Source organism: Amblyomma maculatum, unplaced genomic scaffold, assembly GCF_055883805.1.
Source record: "Amblyomma maculatum isolate TAMU_Amacu unplaced genomic scaffold, ASM5588380v1 scaffold_13, whole genome shotgun sequence".
NCBI lineage: Eukaryota > Metazoa > Arthropoda > Arachnida > Ixodida > Ixodidae > Amblyomma > Amblyomma maculatum.
In genome coordinates, this window is record NW_028146738.1 from 2,818,124 (window position 1) to 2,834,300 (window position 16,177).

Sequence of the window (16,177 nt, forward strand, 5' to 3'; positions counted from 1 at the left end):
TAGTTCTGTGTTTTTTTTCTTCCTTACAAATTTGTTGTCTGTAGTTCTGAAATAATTGTCTGTTGTATCTACAGGAAATTCACTCGTTAGTACAGATATTTCTGTTATTACAACAGGTTGACTTTCAAAAACCGCACAGAAAATCTGCTGTTTGTTATTTTAGACGGCGGGCTGCGTTAGTTATGTACTTTATGCAACAAGTAAATTACGCCATGTTATTAAGAATTCAGAAAGGAATATCTGTTGGTGTAGGGATTGTCACACACAAAGCTTACCGCAATAAAGGATGAGAGGACGAGGCAGGGTAGGACAGGAGCTACTATCAAAAGACCTTTGTAGCGGTCATATCTTTAGGTTTGCGAACCGAACAGCGCTCGAGAGGAGCACAGAAGCTGACGAGTGGTTTGTGACGGCGACGTGTAGGTGGCTGCTAGCGTCGCCGTGCCAAAGAACAACTTCACGAACCACGCCGCCGCCGCCGCCGACGACGTCGGCACGCCGGATGCTGCTGCAGCATCAGGGCGCCGGGGCACCCTGGGAAGCGTGGGCTTGATCTTCTACCCGGTGCTTGTGGTGTTGTGGCTCCAGCGATGGCTGTGCACCCAGGGGGCTGCTCCGAAGCGATGCCAGCCGCCAGTGGGGAGTGCTATGCGAGCCTGCTGATCCGGCAGAAGCAACACCACAAAGGCCTTCGACTTCATCTCCAAGGCTCTTAAATACGACGACGATAATGACGATCATAAGGAGCAAGCAGTTGACCTCTACCCGACCAGTCGGCCGCCAGTTACACTATAAGCTCTGGGTGACTAATGTGCCGAACACTAAGCTTCGCTCTACCTAAGTTTTTGTAACGTGTAAAACGAATTAAAACTATCCACGACACATTAAATCTTAAGCAATAACTCCTCCTTATTTTAAAACATGTCATGCTGAAAGCCGCGCGGAAACATGACGCGGAAACGTCTTTATTAAATTTTTATTGTGAATATCAGCATTGTGTCCTCTCAAAATATCGCACGCGGTAAACGACCATATCTTGTTCTCGAAATGAATATTCGGTGAATTCGAAAAGCTTCGTATAATTCTTCTGTTCGCTAGGAAGTAAACGTGCTCCACTCCTGAAAAGAAAAAAACAAGCCCAGATCAGAATTCTGTTTCACATAAGTCGCGCTGCCGATCCATACAAGTGACGACGAGCGCTGACGTAAATCGTAGAGCAATCAGAATTTACAACCGTAGCGATGCACACAAATGCGCAACGTTGTTTGCAGATCGGAGTGCGGTGCTTCACTTCTCCGGCATTCATCAGAAATGCATGGCTGAGTAGGATGACGGTGAAAGCCACCGACTTATGAACAGCCTAATAATTCCATATGGATGGAAGTGCTGGTTATACTTCTGTCACACGGGCAAGTCCCAACTCCCTCGAACTTCTTTTCCATAAAGGACCACGCAGGGAGTTCAGCCCCAAAGGAGTTGTCGCCGTATCACACGGCTAAGAACGAGCTCCTCAAAGACGCCGTCAGGGTCCCATTAGGCACTGTTCATTTTGTGTATGCATATAAAATAATCAAGTTAGAAACATGTAAATTATTTTTTATCTGCTTTCTTTTCAACAGTTTGAATTGAATTTAAAATATAAATGTACCTTCATTCATATGTAAGGAATGCGCTGGTACTTTTACTAGCATAGTGGGTTTGTCCTTTCTGCTGGCCACAATGTGTTAGCAAAATTCCTGCGTGTATGCTTAGATATTAGCGCATTTCCTTTTTTCCATGTTTTACGTTGTGCTACAGTATAAAAATGAGTTAAAAACGCAAAATTAATGCTTAAGTGCTTCTTTTAAAACCTGCACTAAAGCTCACGGGGAACCAGAGTACTCCCTTTACCTGCTCGAGGGAGATAATTGGAACTAGTTACGCTAGGAACTTCCTTAAACTTCCTTTCCTAAAGTACTGCCGTGTGACACGGTGCGTATCTCCATTGAGATAAAGACTACCTTGGTTGAAGGGAGTTAAAAGGAGTTCAGGCGTGCCCGTGTGACAGCAGTATTAGAAGATAACCTATCCGTCCCATAAAGGTGAAATGGCAGAGGCGGAAGAAAACAGCTCTAAACGTCAAACGCTCTGAAAGCATTTCGGTAACTCTTCCAAGAACCCTCCACTTATCCCTTACAAAAATAGTTATTGAATTTCTGTTACGCACGTAATGTGGTTTTGATGAGTCATCAACCACTCAAAGGAGATTCAAGATTAGATGTGTTTTAACATCAGATCCGCAACAGTCTTTCCTTTAAGATCACACAAGAAGTTTTCTGCTTGGAAAACGTAACAGTATTTTTGGGTAGGAGCTAATGTGGAAATACATTGACTTTCTCAAATGAGTAAAAGTATACATCACTAAGTGAATATATATTCTTTCCTTGTTAACTGCACACTTTCAGAGCCCTATGTTTGCATTTCTGTTTAGCATATGTAGGATGTTGCCTATGAAACCACTTTTATGTGTTTTAACATGAGATCCGCAACAGACTTTCATTTGAGATTACCCAAGAAGTTTTGTGCTTGGAAAACACAGTATTTTTGTATAGGAGCTAATGTGGAAATACATTGACTTTCTCCAATGAGAGAAAGTATGCATCACTAAGCGAATGTATAAACTTTACTATGTTTTCATTTCTGTTTAGCATGCACTGTAAAAACAAAAAAAACTTTTTGGGCATTTGTTTCATTCAAAACACGCTTACACCCTGAGTCTTGGGTGTTTGTGCTATTGCAAATCACTTCTTGCGAAGCGAAGGGGTGCTATGTTTGGACAATATGCTTTAGGGTGTTACGGGCAAGGATATTGTTGTGTACGCGAACCGACGCACTGCCACACCGCCTCCAAGCAAACGGACGCACGGCCGCTCCATTTCCAATGCCTCCTTGCACCTGCGAGCAGGCCGCTTCGGAAAGACCAGCAGGGGTACCCCGCCTGCGCCGAAGACGAAGCGCGGACGTAACCCGAGCCGTGCGTTGCCTCGGAACTGGACCGTCCTGGGAACATGTGCGCGACCAGGGCACGAGAAGCAATGCCTTCTTTATAATGCATAATATTTTGCGTGTTTCTTAAGCTTTCGAGCTCCTTCTTGCTCTGCGTATAGATTAGCCGAGCCCTCAGTCATCGCATTGCTTCCCGAAATGTTTAGACACAAATAAGATTTAGTTACCAGTAAAATAGTGTTGACGCTGCTGCGCTTGCCGGTATTGAAGCTTGGCCGCACTTTTTTTCCTTAAAGGTTCGTGCTACAGCTCTGTGTTCAGCGAAAATTACGCCCAAGGTAGCAACCACCAAAGAGCCAGCGCTGATAAATTTGCCGGAGATGCCAAAGTCGACATGTTAAAATGACTCCAGTGGACAAAATAGTGCGCACAGGTATCCAGAACATTAGATGCAAGTTCTAATGGTCAAGAACTTGTAATTGTTAGAGCAGCCGCAATGGCCTGTACACTTTGAAACATGCTTCGAAACATTAAGTCCCAATCTTATGAATGCAGTCCAGACATAAGAAGCAAATATGTTACCAACGTTACGAGTTCCCCGAGTGGCTGAGTGGTTAGCGTAGAAAGCTACGGAATAAGAGGTACTGAGTTCGCGTCGCGCCAGAAGTGCAGTTTTTTTTTTCGCTTAGTTTTAATTTTTTTTTTATTTTTTAGCTTTTTTAATGTAGCTGAGGTGCTTCGCTACGTTTTAGCTTTTACTTTTTATGCAAAAGTGAAAGCCATCAGGCGCTCATTGGTCAACACTCATGAACAACACACAAGAAATGCACACATTAGGTACCAACCAGAAACATGGTGGCCAACTTTCTTGTGAAACTCATCAAAAATGCATCAAAAAATGTATAGAAATGTTAATGTGCATGATGAGAAATGTAATTAACATTTAATCAAAAACTCATTGAGCTTTTTTGTAAGGGATGTAACGACAATGGTCACATTGGCAAGGCTAATGACGGTGCATTTAGTTGCTAATGATAAAGAGGTCAGACGTGATGCACCTTGTGCACGAGCAGCACTTAGGCTTTCGCATTTCCGCAGTGTAGATCAGGGCTCTCGGGATTTTTTAATCATTCACGCCGCACACGCGGCGTAAACCCGCTCTTCCGCGGCTAGTTAAAACTACCCTCTGATGACACGGGAACATCTAAGTCGTCATAGTGCTTAGATGGATGGAAACAAGCACTGCATATTGTGGGTATCTAGATTGCGGTTGATCACCCCACGGTATTTGGGCCCAGTCTCATTTGGATGGTTATTGGTCAGAATGTAGTGGCCCAAAATCAGTCCATTTAGTTTGCTTTAGGCGTCCAGAAGCCATCAAAAACGGTCTTATGACGCGTGATATCTGGTTTGTACGAACCTGCACAGAACGACTACAGCGGCAGGCCATCTTCCCTCATCTATATTGAAAATATATAAAACTGCATTTCTGCATTCAGAGTACTATACTACCGGTGTCTTACCACAAGATGTGAAGCATCTCTGCGTGTACCCTCACAACATTGCCGTTTAATTGAAAGATTTTTCTTAGAGGTGAAAAAGCCCTGTGTGCCTGTTTTTCTATGCTGCTGAAGGGAGGGGCTCTTCCCTCTTTAGCAATAGGCTGTATACCACACATATTTTCCCCGGCACAGTGGTTACGGCGCTTGACTACTGTTCCCAAGAATGCTGGATCGAATCCCGGCCTCGGCGGACGCTTTTCAATCGAGGCGAAAAGCAAGGCTCCGGTGTGCTGTGTGATGACAGTGCACGTTAAAGGATCCCACGTGGTCGAAAATTTCGGAGTCCTCCACTACGGCGTCTCTCATAGCTTTAGTCGCTTTAGGACGTTAAACCCCACAAACCAACACATGTTTACGAAGTTAGCAATGTTATTGGTAGCTTGGGCTGCTGAGATACCCATGCATGCACTACGTGCAATCTGTTTAACGCTCGTGAAACGCTCTTTATCGGAATGCCTCGAGATGCGATGCATGCCGCGTGGCTGAATCTTGAAAATGAGTTAGCGCAGCGCTCTTTTATCGAATGGTTGCCAACCCTATGGGCAGAAGTGCCATTTGAGACTGAGTTGATAAATGAGAAAAGGAACTAAGGGAAACAACTAGCACAACCGGTGCGGTACACGACGAAAAAAGGTGCGGTACACGATCGCCCTTGAAAATTACGCCAATATTGCCGCGTTCCTGCAGACCGGAACTTCGAGTGTTGGATGCGCATTTCAACGAATATAAAATAATCTGAGTGGTTGCATATTTATGGGAGCGACTCGCAACCAACCATAGGAACTCCAGGCAAAGTGCCGCTTAAAATCTGCTCTATTCCGCTCTTGAGACTCATATATTTACCGCCGTCATACGGCGAAACAAGAGCCAAATTTCTTTCCCTGCTTTGAAATTGTGCAGATTGGGGATTATTTCCGATTCATTGTTTTCCTTTGCGTCACCTCTGGCTGCGTTTGATTATGGTTAGAAGTAGGAAAAAACAGCAGGTGCTGTCTTTCGGCCATGGCATACGTGTCGAGTGTATTACTCTGCTGAATAGTAAACGTAATCAGTTTTATTTTTCACAAAAGCGAAAAAGCAAGGGGCATGGAAATTTAATAGCATATATTTTGGCCTGATACTTAGCTGTTTAGTTAGGTGACAACAAAGCTTTTAAAAGCGGAATACTTTCTGTCACGGAGTAATTGAGTGTGGCAGTTACTGCAGACTTGAGTTGTTGGTTGGTTGGTTGGTTTGTGGGGTTTAACGTCCCAAAGCAACTCAGGCTATGAGAGACGCCGTAGTGGAGGACTCCGGAAATTTCGACCACCTGGGGTTCTTTAACGTGCACTGACATCGCACAGCACACGGGCGCTTTTGCTTTTCGCCTCCATCGAAAAGCGGCCGCCGAGGCCGGGATTCGATCCCGCATCCTTGGGAACAGTAGTCGAGCGCCGTAACCACTGCGCCACCCCGGCGGGGTGAGACTTGAGTTGTATTCCTCTATATCATCCTCCATTCCACCCGTATTGCTAGCTCCAGGTTCATACGCAAGTCTCGGTGTAGTGAAAGCGGCCCCGACGACATCACATAAAGGGGAAGGGAGGGGGGGGGGCTTGAAATTTTCGAGCTGCCGTATCGTACGAACTTCTTGTTACAGTGACTACGTTGAAGAAATAGTTTGGTCTAGCTTATGGGTTTTAATGCCTCAAAGCAACTCTGCTGTGAGAGACGCGAGAAGAGCAAAAGCGTCAGAACCATTAGAAGGAAGCAGCCGCCACTGCCTTGCCGCCCCCGGCTCGAGCATTTTATTTTCCGTCGTATAGCCCTAGCACATGCCCTCCTAACCCATTCCAAGGTCCTACCACAACACCTCCAATGTATTTGCAAGTGCCAAGAATGACTGTGGCATTCGATTAGGATTGCTTCTTACATGGGCGTCCCATCGAGCTCGGCGCCGTTTTGTTTTTTTGCAGCGTATGCTTCCTGACTCGACATACTGTTTTTTGTGCACCAACAATTCACTTGCTCGCGCGTTGTGTTATGAGGCGCAACCTCCTATCCCGTATACCATCCCGGCATTCTCCGCGTAGCACTTTGGACGGCTTTTTAGTGAGTCGTATTAAGGTTAATGCTTTGTTTCTCGTGAACAAAAGTGTTCCCCATCAGCAAGTGGAACACGGCGAATTCAGTTATCCAGATGGCGTAGTCTTCACCATAACTGAAAGCTGTAGACTAGACGGAATTAAGAGGACATTACTTTATCATATTAAGTTTAGTAAAGGCGCATGATACTTTGTGAACATTATTTCATGCCGAATCGCAAAACAAACAGGGCGCACTTACGACATAGACGTTCAAAAGTCGGAAACTGTCGCTGAACTCCGGCTTGATCTCTCCGCTCTTGTACGGCTCGTCTCGGGGCGTTACTCTTTTGGCGTTCTCGTTTGCAAAATCTGTTAGAACCAGAAACGACTCTTCCGTCCTTTTTACCAGGAAAGCGATGGTTTTACCCACGTACCAACTTCCGGAATTGTACGCAAGGTTCATGTCGGGATGGCCAAAGTTCGCTTCAATGCTGCAAAATAAAAGTAATGCAAGTAAGAATGCATACTTATTCTAGACATAGAAACCAGAGCTGATATCAAAGGGGCGTGTGTATACCAAAAAACTCAAAGTTCATATACCATGGAGTCTATTATGTTTGCTTTGTTCCACCTGGAGAGGAGTTCGGACAATAGAAATTATTGCTTACATGTCTGCCTCGTTGAACCGGACGACTTCGCCCTGGAATTTTACTGACGTACCGACTTTGAGCTTTAACCCCGGAAACCAGAATGATGGTCCCTGCGGGCAACAACGAGGTTGTCAAGCGTAAGTTGGCATGTTCATCACCTTTTTGATTCATGCAAAGCGAGAGCTTGGTCTGTAGAATGAAAAGTTGGTGGTTGCTAGAGAGAAGAAAATCTCCACAAATTTTGTTGCGCTGAGCTTTACCGCATGTCTCATTTAGGAGGGTAAAGAAGAAAGCGTTCAATGGCGTGTCGAATAGGCTTAGGGGCGCCGAGTTGTTCATGCAAAGAAAAAACTTTAGCTGGCTGAAATTCTGTGCAGTGAAAATAATGTTGCCCTTCTGAACGTGGTCAAATTAGCAAGCCCCTTTTTTCCTTCATTACAAGTAGAGCTGCCCTCAGAATGGGGCCAGGGCTCTTCTCGCTCTCTAGGGGGAGTTACAAAATAAGAATGGAAGCGTCTACTACCTGAACAAAGGCGACCAAAGCTTCGTATCTCTTTGATCACGTATGAAGGGAAAAACAACACACTGACACGTGTTTAAAGGCTTTGCTGGCTTTCAGTGCACCATGTTAATAGTCAAGACAGCAGAGAAGCAAAGCTTTTTTTCTTGTCGCGCATTACGCTGTCTCATAATGTTTTTTTTCACTCGACTGCACCGATATTTCGCGCTGTCGAATGGAGCCTTTAACTGATCCTCTAAAATTTTGTAGTTCACTCTGCAATCGTAAAAAGCGTAAACATTAGCGAGCTCTCGATCTTGATGCAGAACGTTTGGGCAGCATGATAGGAACCAAAGCTTGAATGCGGCTGTTGAACTAGATTAAAATTATGATTTATTTTAATTAGGGAGAACCGGCTGTGTTTTACTAGCTCGCTAGGGCTGCTTTCATTTTTCCTCCAATGATAAGCCCAGGCTAAATAAATAAACAGTTTCAAAACATATATAATTTAGGTATGTGGTATATCATTGTGTGGTTCTTTAAGGACACCATAGAGGATATTCAAGAAGGTTGGAATAATCGCCGTACAGGTCGGCATTCAATCGCTTGCCCCGAACCGCAAAAACGGTTAGTGTGCATTATCAGCACCGGAAACATCGCCGAATAAACATGATGCATCTCTTCTCTCCTCTTAAAGAGTGAGCTACATGTGACCGAAAAAGAGAGCGATGCAATGAGCGACGCGGCGAAAGCGATCATGGTTCGCTCCGTCGCCTACTGGGCAAGATACATGCACGCGACAGCGCCAACTGGCGGCAACGCGAAACGGCGACGGCGCTCAATGTTGCTGGCATAGTACACCGCAGAACTATTGCAAATGCAAAAACAGTTATAACAATTTCAAGAATTGAAGTATTTTGCGAAAACATGCAAAATAAAATGGATTTGAAGCGTCTAACTTGTGTTAACTTGCACTATACGTGTAGTCACATCATCTCATGTTTTTTTTTGTTTTTGTTTTGGTTGCGATCAGACAGTCCTTCGAATCCTTGGTCATTCACCATTGTTCGTACGAAGCGAACAATTTACACGGTAATGCATAATCACAATGCAACACTGCAAAAGAACAAAACCGTGCGAAATGAGCGGCAGTGACGAAAGCTTCGTGATTGGCTAATGGGGCATGCACTTCCGACCGAGCACGCGAAATTTTCTATTTCGGCATGTCCGAGGGACGAGCCAAGCGACACATGCATATCTGTTCGCGCGGAGGCTTCGCACGACGCATGCCGCCGTCGCTTTCGCGTTCGCGTGAGCTTTCACGTACATGTAGCTCAGCCTTTACTCAGACGCACCCATGCAAGAGAAAAAAATTGAGAAAAAGGACAGCCTCTAGGCAGTTATAATCTTCGCCCCACTGGGCCTCGCACTAGTTACTTGGGCACAGCCAGGTCTAAAGGTTCATCCAGATCTCAACCACTACGTACAAACCGCAGAGGCGCTAGTGAAGTCGTGGTGAGGTGGACGACACCGTATCGGCCGCCGAACAGCCGTTTTTCAATAATTGTTTATTAGTTACAAACTCCACACAATGCTTTAAACTTCACTCTTTTACTACATTCTATACAGATCCATTGCACTAGAATATTATTTCGTGTACTCTCACATGAACAATGCCAATAAATTGTATTTCGCGTTTAACGAGAAATTACAGCGTGTATTTAGAAACAGGCGCATTTGACTCAAAAGATTGCTGAAGTAATTCTCGCCCCTCTCCACCATAAATTAAAATAGCGGTATCGCCAAAAACTGGCTGGTCTCCCAAGTTGAAAGTGGTGACGTAGATGCTGATTTAGAATACGCACTCAGATGATACGCCATACCTACAATCACTACCAAAGGACAATCACGGTGTCCTATTGGATATTTATTTCACAACTTTGAACCGAGTGGTGGCAAAGTAACTTTCCAGTTTAAAACTCGACTCACTCAGAACTGGATGCAGCTTTCGGTTGCAAAGAACCTTCGCGGGACGTTAAGGATCTCAGTCAACGCATGAATTCTGGAACCGATTGTTGTATCCTCGCTTAATGGATGTGCAATTTTCTCACCCTAATTTAGCAACGGAAAGTTTACCCTCAGCAGTGGTTAAGTCGTTCAGCTACTGATCCCAAGTCTCCAGGTTCGAACTCGACAGTGGCTGCCCCATTTTGATGGAGGCAAAGCACAAAGGCTGCCGTGTGCTGTGCGATGTCAGTGCACGTTAACGATCCCCAGGTGGTCGAAATTCTAGCAGAGCCCCAGCACTGCGGCACCTTTTCGCTCTTCCTACTTTCACTCCTTAGCCCTTACGGCTAGGGTTATGTGTTCACCGAGAAGTGTGAGAGAGACTGCGCCTTTCCTTTCCTATAAGCGAATTTACAATTTTCATTTAATAAACCAAACAACAAATTTTAAACCACAAAAACAGACGAAGTTGTCATCAGTATATGTTTATAGCGAAGCCTGTACGGAAAAATTAGTCTGTGGCAGCAGTTCATTCACAGTCTAAAAGCTTGGTGGAACATAAGGCGGTGCATACACTATGCATTGAGAATATACGTTATCTTTACAAACACACTGTTTTTAGCAATGAGTCAGTAAAAGAGAAAATAAAATGGCTTACCAGTCCGTTTGCCGGAAAGAATTTTTTGTTTTCGTCAGTGTAGTGCAGCGACCATACGACGTGATCTCCAACAGAAAACCTGACTTTCCAGGTTCGTCCTGTAACAGCCACATCAGGACAAAGGTACAGGGCATTTTAAAGTCAGTGCAGTACATCGTTCAGCTGACACTAAGCGCCGAGTGTATGGAGGCTCTATAACCGATTAGTGGACACATCGCAAAAAAGAAAAGTATGCGCTTGAATTATTTTTTTAATATTGCATCCCGCTAGCGTCCCGCTTATTTACTTCGCCGAAACTGTTTGTCTAATAAAATTAAATTGAGGACTTGAGGATCCAGGGTAGAACTAGAGAAAAAAGATGGCTACACAGTATGAAAGAGACACTGAACAAGGGTTGAGGGAGAGCCTCAGTTCTAGAGCCGAGCCAACGTTTCGGCAAATAGACTTGTCGCCATCAGGGCAGCGCGATCATGATTTTGCTTCCGAATAACAGCCATCGGGGTGGGAGGGAGGAGGGACGGGGAGAAAGAAGTAGGGAAAGGAGAGAAAGAGTGTTTAAGGGGTATGCCTTTCTAAGCCTGGAACCGGGGTCCCGTGGGCTGAAAAAATAACATAAAAAGCGGCAGCAGAAAAAAAAATTCCAATGCATGGTCGATGATGAGTCAACACCTATAACAGGTTCGATGCTGACACGCCTTTCGTGAAAGGGGAAAGGCATTTCAAAAGGTCCTGATAAGAATGCAGCTGCAGGGGAACAGTTATCAAAAGCTTTCCGCAAGGTGTTATCTGAAGAGAAGGATTCAAGGGGGCACGAAAGTGACAAGTGACAAGAAAGAAACATATTTGGAAAAACACATGCAGCGTATGCTATTCCGGAGCGTGGATAGAGTGTACACATGTTGTGAACAAACTGTATAATTAACGCTATATAGGATTGTTTTCCCCGACTTGCTATGGCGCAGAGGGAATGTATTTAAAGGATTGTAATATTATTTTCGAGATCTTTATTCCTGTTGGTTCTAATATTCCAAATGTGCAGATTGATATGCCTCCCCATATTTTCTGTCCCTTGAAGCTTTATAGCCTAACGGGAAAATAATTAAATTTTTTTGAACATATGATCTTTCTGATTGAAATGCTGAGAAAATGCTTTCGTGAGGTTTTTGCCTATGTCTGCCCAATGACCATTTAGCCCTATGTTCAAAGATTTTTGTCTCACCTATGGACTGCTTATGACTGAATCAGCATTCAGAAGGTAAATAACGTTTGTCGATGTGCGAATAAAGCATGGATTTACGTGAAAAGTGAAATTGCTTGCACTAATTTTAACCATTATGTCTTTTTCTAAATGATTGCACGTCTTACATTTCATTTTGTAAGCCACGCCCTTGAGTACTTTGCCGAAACTGCTTGTGTAACACACTTCCGTTGAGGGGTTGAAATAGCTGATGGTCACACCTGGCACCTGGACTGCGTTATTTCGAATTAGTGATCCTACGGGTGAGATCCAGGGGACCATAGACACGTAGCAGGTTAACTAAAACGTTAACTGCTGTAATTGATCACTGGCTGGCATTTTGCAGTAGGTTTTTTTACTAAGTGCTTGCGCGAAAGTGTCAACGTTTGTCGTCACGTTAATGCGCCGCAGCTCACCGCAGCGACTGCCTCCTGTCCGGACTAGGGTGCCTCAATACCAGCGCCGCCGTACAGGGTGGTGACACCCTTTGGCATGCCCCGCGCCGTCGCATTCTCCGCGCTCGCCATCTTGGGGCAAGTCGCTTCGTGCAGTTGCTACGGAGTATCCGAAGCGGTTGTGCTGTGCGCTGGGCGATTGTACTGTGTTCAGTCACGAAAACTAGCATGCCGGGCTCTTGGGTTCCATTCTGTGCTGACGCAGCAAAAATAAAGAAGCCAGATGATTTTGTTTTCCACGGGATAAGAGACGGAGAAATGTATGGCAGGCGAAAGTGAAGCGTGAAGACTGGACGGCGAATCGCAACGCGTAGATCTGCGAGGTAAGCCACAATACCTGTGCTGCTTTTATGCATCCGTAAAATTTCTTTTGAGCGAATAGGTGCAATTCGATTGTGTAAAAAAAAAAAAAGGTCTAGCGCAGACACAGACCACTAGAAAGACGACAAACACACACCTGCGCCTGCATATGTGCGCGTGTCGTCTTTCTTGCGGTCTGCATCTGTTTATACGAAAGCGTTTTACAATATATTTTTGTACTTTTCTAATGCAGTTACCCACTTCTGTTTGGAAGGACATTACCTCACGCCGCTTCACCCATTTGCTTGTAAGCACGAGCTTTGTGCGGGTTTTGGCTTCCCAATCTAGCGTTTTGCGCAACAGATTTTGGTCCGCCTTCAACGTTGAAGCAGGTTAAAGCATCGGGATTAGCGCGGTGTGTTTTTAAGTCTAAATTTTGAATTTTCAGCGTACGTGAGGGCTTATAAGCTAAATATATGGACAATTGCGTCTGCTATGTTGCAGTCACTCGGAAAAATTTAGTGTAACTTTCAGTGAGTGACACTCGACTTTAGTATCATTCGCGTACTGTCACACAATAATATCTGTTGATGAGGATCTCCTCCCTTTCTGTGTTCATAGCCGAACCAAGAGCATGCGGAGAAGGTCGAGCCTGGTATTTGGCAAAGGAATGCACCACTGCGCCCTTTCGATCGCTCCCCTTTACACTCGATCTTGAAAGCTAGTGTCAACCGCCGAGGCTTCAGATTCACACGGATTACATTCTCTCTCTCCTTCTCGGGAAATAATACAAGGGAGAGCGACGAATGGCGTGTCACCTCGTGACAGATTAGGAAGTGAAACGCAGTTTGTAACAATTATTTTGGTCGCAAAAGAAAAAAAAAAAAAACTTCCGGTGAGTGGGCTCGCTGGAATTTAGCAAGTGTGCCCGGCATATCGCTAGTACAACATCTCGCGAAACAGAGATAACAGGTCCTCTGAAGCTGTTTTTTTTTAAATTATACACAGGAGCAGTTTTTCGCGAGGTTTCTGAGATTCGCAATAATATAAAAAATTGGGTTCTCATGAAAATTAGGTCGTTTTAAGTATATGATTGGTAGCTCGACAAGTCACAAAGAAACTGATCCCGTGAGCTGGAAGGTGTAGCGGCATCATGTTGTGAAAGCGGTCGTGAGGAAGCAAGGTGCTTGCGCAGTACAAAAGTTCATCCCGAATGCAGCTTTTCCTTCCCTGTGTTATTAATTACGCACCGCAAGGCGATGTGCACACCCTGTTGTCTCCGCACTCGTCTGAGGTTAAGCCAAATTTAGGTGAAGCTAAATTTGACCGCCTGTCACCCGAACTGGTGCTGTCGCTTGCTTGGCATCCATAGAAAAATTTTGCGATCGCACATGTAAATATCGCATTGCTTTCGTAATGTTTTTAATATTTCATTCATTTGCATGCACACTACAAAAGACGCAAAATGACTGTTTCGTCGCCTATCTCATTTCAGCTCCAGTTCGAGGGCAAACACAGTGTATGGACGGTGGCTCCTCAAGTCAACGGTTGTCCCGACATCGTTTGATTGTGTGTAAAAATGTATCAAAACAAATTATCTGCCATTTGAAGAGTCTAGTAAACTCCGTTTAATGCCTTATCGAACAAACCATTCCGATTCCAGTGGTTGATTGCGCGGAACACACAAAGCTGATAAAACGATTGTTAGAACGGTTTGGGACGATGCGCTTGCACATTTACTTGAATTTGCTAAGTCAGCCAGAAAAATCGAATGATGGGTACGGCAGCAAAACTGTAGCTGGCGCCAACCTTGATTAAAAGATGTCTCCTAGGCGTGCATCCAAAATCAGCTTCGAAGTCTTGATGGGGATTGTTTTGGAATAAAATGCCGTGTGCATCAGCGTGCGACACGTGTCAAAGGTTGATTTACGCATCGTTTTTTTGCTGTGTCTTTCTACGGTTTACGATGGGCCATTGCGATACAAATATTTTTCGGTATACGGCTGACTGAAACTTAGAGAGACAAAGAGAGAGAAGGCAGAGAGGTTAACCAGGAAAGCTTCCGAAACGTAGACATCGTTGTTGATCTATAGCAATAGACGCAACTGAATGTTATGCACCTCATAAACTCATTCATGTCCGGCAGAGCAAAGTGCATTGCTTTATAAAACAGCCAGTCTTCAAAATAACCGCATTTGAGCATCCGAGATGGCGAACGAGTAAATGCTTACCATCTGCAATTTGATCATTTCCTCTTAGAACTACGCATGCTAGCAAGCAGTAGTTGCTTTCACATTTTTTTTTTTCGAGCACGAAAGCGCTCAGGATTGCGAGTATGTGTGTAAAAACGTTAACCAGCTGAACCTGCCAGCGCTAGAGCGTGCTGAACAAGAAATCGGGCCGACGCTCCATAGCCCGCCGTGTCTACGCTTGCCCCAACATGGCGCCGTCGACGGCGGTGTCTCCACCCTGTACGGCGGCGCGCTACATCGAGGCACCCTAGTCCGGACTTTCAACGATGATGTTATGACACGACACACGATTTGTTGAATACATTTGTCCCTTGTCGGCCGGGCGGCTGAATGCACCAGCGCAACAAAAGTGAAGGGAGCTAGAATGGTTCACTTTAACAAAAGACCCCCTATTTTTTTTTTAAAGTAGCGACAACTACACGAGCGCCCTCTCGCGGTGTCCAGGGAGCAGCGCTAGCAGACGACGCGCCGCACTCTTTCGTGCATACCGCGTCCTCATGAAGCCGCGATCGGTGCACACATAAACCTGTTAATTAAACAGATTTGGGTCCTATCCTGCTCAAGAAGCTTCAAAAGATCGGGACAATAACTTAAACATGCGTGTGCAGCATAAACCTCAAAAAACAAAAACAAAACGCGTGCGTTAAACAAGCCAGCTCATTCTTCTGAACCATTCCCCTCCGTATAGCGGTTAGGAAACTTTTCATTAATTATGCTTTGAAATTAGTAGCGAACTTGAAGTAGAAACGATATTTCAGTAAACTTATTGGGCTCGTTTCCTTACTAAAAAATAACTAGACTGCGAGTTTTGTGCAACTTTTGGGAACGTCGTTGCGCACAGAGCTCTAATGCAATATGGGCGTCATTGCGTTTGTAACCCTTCAGGTATACTCCGTTTTACACACTTTTTTGGCTCGAGTTTATTTTGTTTACACAGTAGTCTAATAGGTTTATTTTGGAGAAAAGTCAGTTTCTCTACAGCCGTACATTACCAACGCAAGTATATCTTCCAACAACTACACAAAAAAAAAACAATCGGGTGTAATGCGATACAAAGCTCACAAATAATGCTTCCTCCCTTTTTTTATTCTTTATTTGCTTCATATCGTTTTCCTTATAGGCTGCCGGGCAATAATGTCACCAGTAAGCCTGGATGCTGCCTCTTGAAACTTGACGAGTCCCTGTTCGCGTTCAGCGGAACTTTTTGCATTCGATGCAACGCTGCGGGACTCCTCCGTTAAACAATGGCTCAACAGCGTTTCACACACACGGTTGTTTTTACACTTTTATGGTACAATGTTTTTAATTTTGTACACCCATATTTAGCATAGACAAATAATGGCTCTCCATTTCGATAATTTTGACACATTTGCAACCTCCTCTTGTTCCAATGTTTCATTTACATCAATTAACTGATGAATTCTATGGACTAAATTATAATAATAAGCATTACCAAGCATTGCCTTTCCATTATGAGCAGCTTGATAGCATTGATTCCACGCGTTA

General features: G+C 44.5%; 1 protein-coding gene across 1 annotated transcript in view; it reads right to left on the reverse strand.

Annotated features, from left to right (window-relative positions):
• Window positions 1-1,094: 1,094 nt before the first annotated feature.
• The window catches only part of LOC146172102 (uncharacterized), a 31,124-nt gene continuing 16,041 nt past the window's right edge, over window positions 1,095-16,177 (reverse strand). The window contains exons 5-8 of the mRNA XM_084585745.1: window positions 10,428-10,525; window positions 7,282-7,373; window positions 6,873-7,104; window positions 1,095-1,118 (exon numbers count right to left, since the gene is read on the reverse strand). Of these exons, the coding sequence (XP_084441871.1) occupies window positions 1,095-1,118; window positions 6,873-7,104; window positions 7,282-7,373; window positions 10,428-10,525 (446 nt within the window). The remainder of the gene's footprint in view (window positions 1,119-6,872; window positions 7,105-7,281; window positions 7,374-10,427; window positions 10,526-16,177) is intronic.